At 30.0% G+C, this 3,706-nt stretch overlaps 1 protein-coding gene across 1 annotated transcript in view; it reads left to right on the forward strand.

Moving 5' to 3' along the window:
• LOC106457800 (probable 3',5'-cyclic phosphodiesterase pde-5) overlaps positions 1 to 2,183 on the forward strand; it is an 84,473-nt gene extending 82,290 nt beyond the window's left edge. The window contains exon 27 of the mRNA XM_022383860.1: positions 1,961 to 2,183. Coding sequence (XP_022239568.1) covers positions 1,961 to 2,183 — 223 coding nt within the window. The remainder of the gene's footprint in view (positions 1 to 1,960) is intronic.
• The last annotated feature ends 1,523 nt before the right edge of the window (positions 2,184 to 3,706 follow it).

Genomic DNA, 3,706 nt, shown 5'->3' on the forward strand with positions numbered 1-3,706 from the left:
GAGAGAGAGAGAGAGAGAGATTTAATTTAATGGCTATAAATATCTGCAGATGTCCAACAGAACTGTCTATTTTTTTACATCATTTAGAATGGTTATGGACTTTTTAGAGAATCCAATATAATGGTTATAGGTTTTCTACAGGCAACCAATAATAAGTTTAGACATTTTTACATATTTTAAAATTGGCTATACGTTTTTAAAAACATCTTGCATAAGTGTATTAAACTTTAGATATGCATTCTGTATAATGAACATAGATTTTTTCACAGATAATCTATATAATGGCTCTAGACTTTACACAAACATTCTGTATAATACCTATAGACTTTTTACAAACATTCTGTATGATAACTATAGACTTTTTACAAACATTCTGTATAATAACTATGGACTTTTTACAAACATTCTGTATAATAACTATAGACATTTTTTTGCATACCCTATAAAACATTACAGGAATTTCTCATTTGCTTTACCTAACAGCAAGAGATGTCTTACTGTGTAGTTGCAGACCTTTTTATAGATATACTACACTATAACTATAGAGTTTTGCATACATTCTCTAGAAAACATTAAATTTTGTAACTCTAATGTTTATTTGGCTACAGTAGGGCTTATTTTATAAATGCTACAATAGTTGCAGTGTTTATGAAGTATTTATCGCATCTGTAACCATCGCAGTGATCACTGCTGTAGAAAGTTTAATGGGTATAAAAATCTCTAAGATATTTGAAACTCATGTAAACTAATATTCAAAGGATGGATATAACCATTCTGTAGGACATGACTTTAGATATTTGTAGGCTACAGAGTGATTACTGACATTTTACAACTACATGAAGTGGCTATAAGACATTTTCATAAGGGTTGATTTGGATCTAAAGTCATGAAACGTTTTTTTTATCCCTGTCAGTACTATCAGCATATGTGATACAGTAGTCAGTGAGAATGCTACAGGTTTATTCTTCCTGCCACTATTTGAATTCATATTGGCACTCTGGTGCAGTAACTAGTCAAGTGTGCTAATATGAATTCAAAGAGTAGCAGAAAAAATAAACCTGTATGTTAAAAAGTGATAGCATTCTCACTGACTACTGTAGCTTTATAGTGATAGCACTGAATGGATAAACGACAGAGAAATATGGGTTGCATCTCTGTATGTTTGTTTGTTAATTTTTCTGCGATACAAGTCCTTTCTTAAATAAAACTTGTTTATTCTTCCTCAATACAACTTTGCAATACATTTAATTTTCACAGCTACTTTGACTTAAACACACTCTATATATCACAACAATTCACTCACTTTCTACCGCACTTGACTCAATTGTCCGTCTCTATCTTCACCTGTCAGCAACTATAGTTCCGATCTCTGTATCTGCTATCCTCAGTTCCCACTGACCATAACTGCTGTCCTTGGTTCCCCACTCTCTCTTGTCTCCTTTGTCTAGCCCACTTATATACGATAATACCAACCATGTAGCCTGTTTGAGAATCTTCTAGATACTCATTACATGTTACCAACGTCACGTGACCCCCACTGTCATAACATATGGTTCTAAATCCAAGGCAAAAGAAGTTCATTTGTTAGACTTCCTTGATGCATGCTCTTCTGAAATGGAATAGTTGTGGTTAAAACTGACTCATGTGTTACATAAAAGAAATTATTTCTATGCATAGCTCACAGAATTAGTTTTAGAATAACTTGTTTTAAATAAATATGATATTTTCATGATCTAAAGTTATGATAACTAAATTTGCAAGACTTACAATATTATGTATAACAGGCAAGGTGTAATGTGTTTCAAGATATTATACATCAGTCAGGAACCTTAAGATAGATAAATAACAGTAAATAATATGTATAGATTTGTAATTTTAACACTTACATTAGTATAAACCTAACTGTTAGTTAGAACTATCTTCAGTAAATGATTAACTGTGTTATTGGTGTTTAAAACAGGAGCAACCTTGCTCAGTGGCAAGCTCTGGCTAACCAACAAAGCAGCTCACTGGAGAATCAAACAAAAGCCATTCAGTATAAGGAAGAACGTGTAAGTGAAGTAAAACAAGCCCTGGAAGATTGTGAAGAAGAGAACAATATAAATGAAGAATTCGACCAGGAACATGTCCAAAACAAAGAAATTTTTAAACCAGAAGACCAAAGAGATAGTTTGTCTAATTAGTAAAATACACAAACATTATCATACAATATATATTTTCTTTACATAACTTAAACAGAAATATAGCATTTATAATGCCCCATTTTTAATAATGACAGGATACTATTTTTGATAGTTTTCCAAATTACACAATGATTTTGTAGCCTGCCTCTTTGTTGTAAGTTTCTATTCAAAATCTCTCTAGTTGTTCTAAGATTTAGTACAAAACCTGGACAACTGTTATGTCCCTAGTTCCAAATACATATTGTTGTTGTGATCCCAGATCTGTCTGATTATTGCATGTTTCAATTCAAAGCTTGTCAATTTTTTTGGACTTCATTTTAAACTTGTTATAGTTAGTTCTAGTGATTTCATTCAAGCATGCATAGACACAAGTATTGTAATTATGCTAACATTTGATCTACCGATACTTTAAAGTCATTTCTGAAAATTAGTATTTGAAGATATAATGTTTCATTTATTATCTGATTTCTTACAATATGGATATGGAACACTTAAATAGAAGAAAATGTGTTTTTAAACCCTTTTGGTATGAAAACTTAAACATTTACCTCCTGAAAAACACACATAATACATGTGTACTCTAGATTTCTCCGTATTTACTTTTCCATTGCATGTGTTTTGATGTGTATTAAACTCCAGTTTTTTTTAGTATTGTTATCTTATACAAACTATTTATAACACACATGAGCAAATGATAAACCAGTTGGATCACATAACTCCCTATATCTTCTGCAAATACTTTGTACAATGTTCCTGATTGTCTACATGAAATTTTAGCAATGTATTTATGTAGTGTTAAAATACATTTAATTGGCTTAGAACAAGTAATAACAATTCATGATTAATAAAGAACTCTTCAACACTTTATTAAAGCTCTCCACGTTTGTAACTTATTTTTAAATTCGATTTTCATATTTACAAGCAATGAAATATAAGTTTTCAAATCATAATTGTATAATTAGTTAAAACAAAGATTTTTACAACACTTATTTTGATATTAAGCACTTAATTTCTAATCATTAGGTGCAACTGTAGGCACTACCTTTTCAAAATGATCTTGACTTGATCTATTAGAGTAAAATAAGCAAGTTCTCACTGAGATTTATTCCAAACTACTTTCATCATCAAACTTTGGGTGTTTTGTTTTATAATTTTCACTTAGTCTGTAGTATTGTCTTCTTATCGTAACTATTTACATTCATAAACTGGAGCTTTTAGCTATTTCCTACACAGTTGTAAACATTTCCCAGAGTCTAAGACCAAAAAAAATAACACTAACATTTCAAATAATTTAATTTATTAGTTAAAAACATATATTATCAAAACAAAACTTTCAACAAACCAGAATATTAATCAATGTAACATACAACACATCAGAGGATAAATCCTTTGTAACATTGTTATATCATTATAGTATTTTGGCAATTGTGTATAAAGTTAAAATCATAAATAATATTCAACGTTAAACTGGTACACAATTAAAAACATTGAATAAAATGTTTTTAATTGTGTACCAGTTTAAT

The sequence above is a fragment of the Limulus polyphemus genome, unplaced genomic scaffold, assembly GCF_000517525.1.
Source record: "Limulus polyphemus unplaced genomic scaffold, Limulus_polyphemus-2.1.2 Scaffold375, whole genome shotgun sequence".
NCBI classification, from domain to species: Eukaryota; Metazoa; Arthropoda; class Merostomata; order Xiphosura; family Limulidae; genus Limulus; species Limulus polyphemus.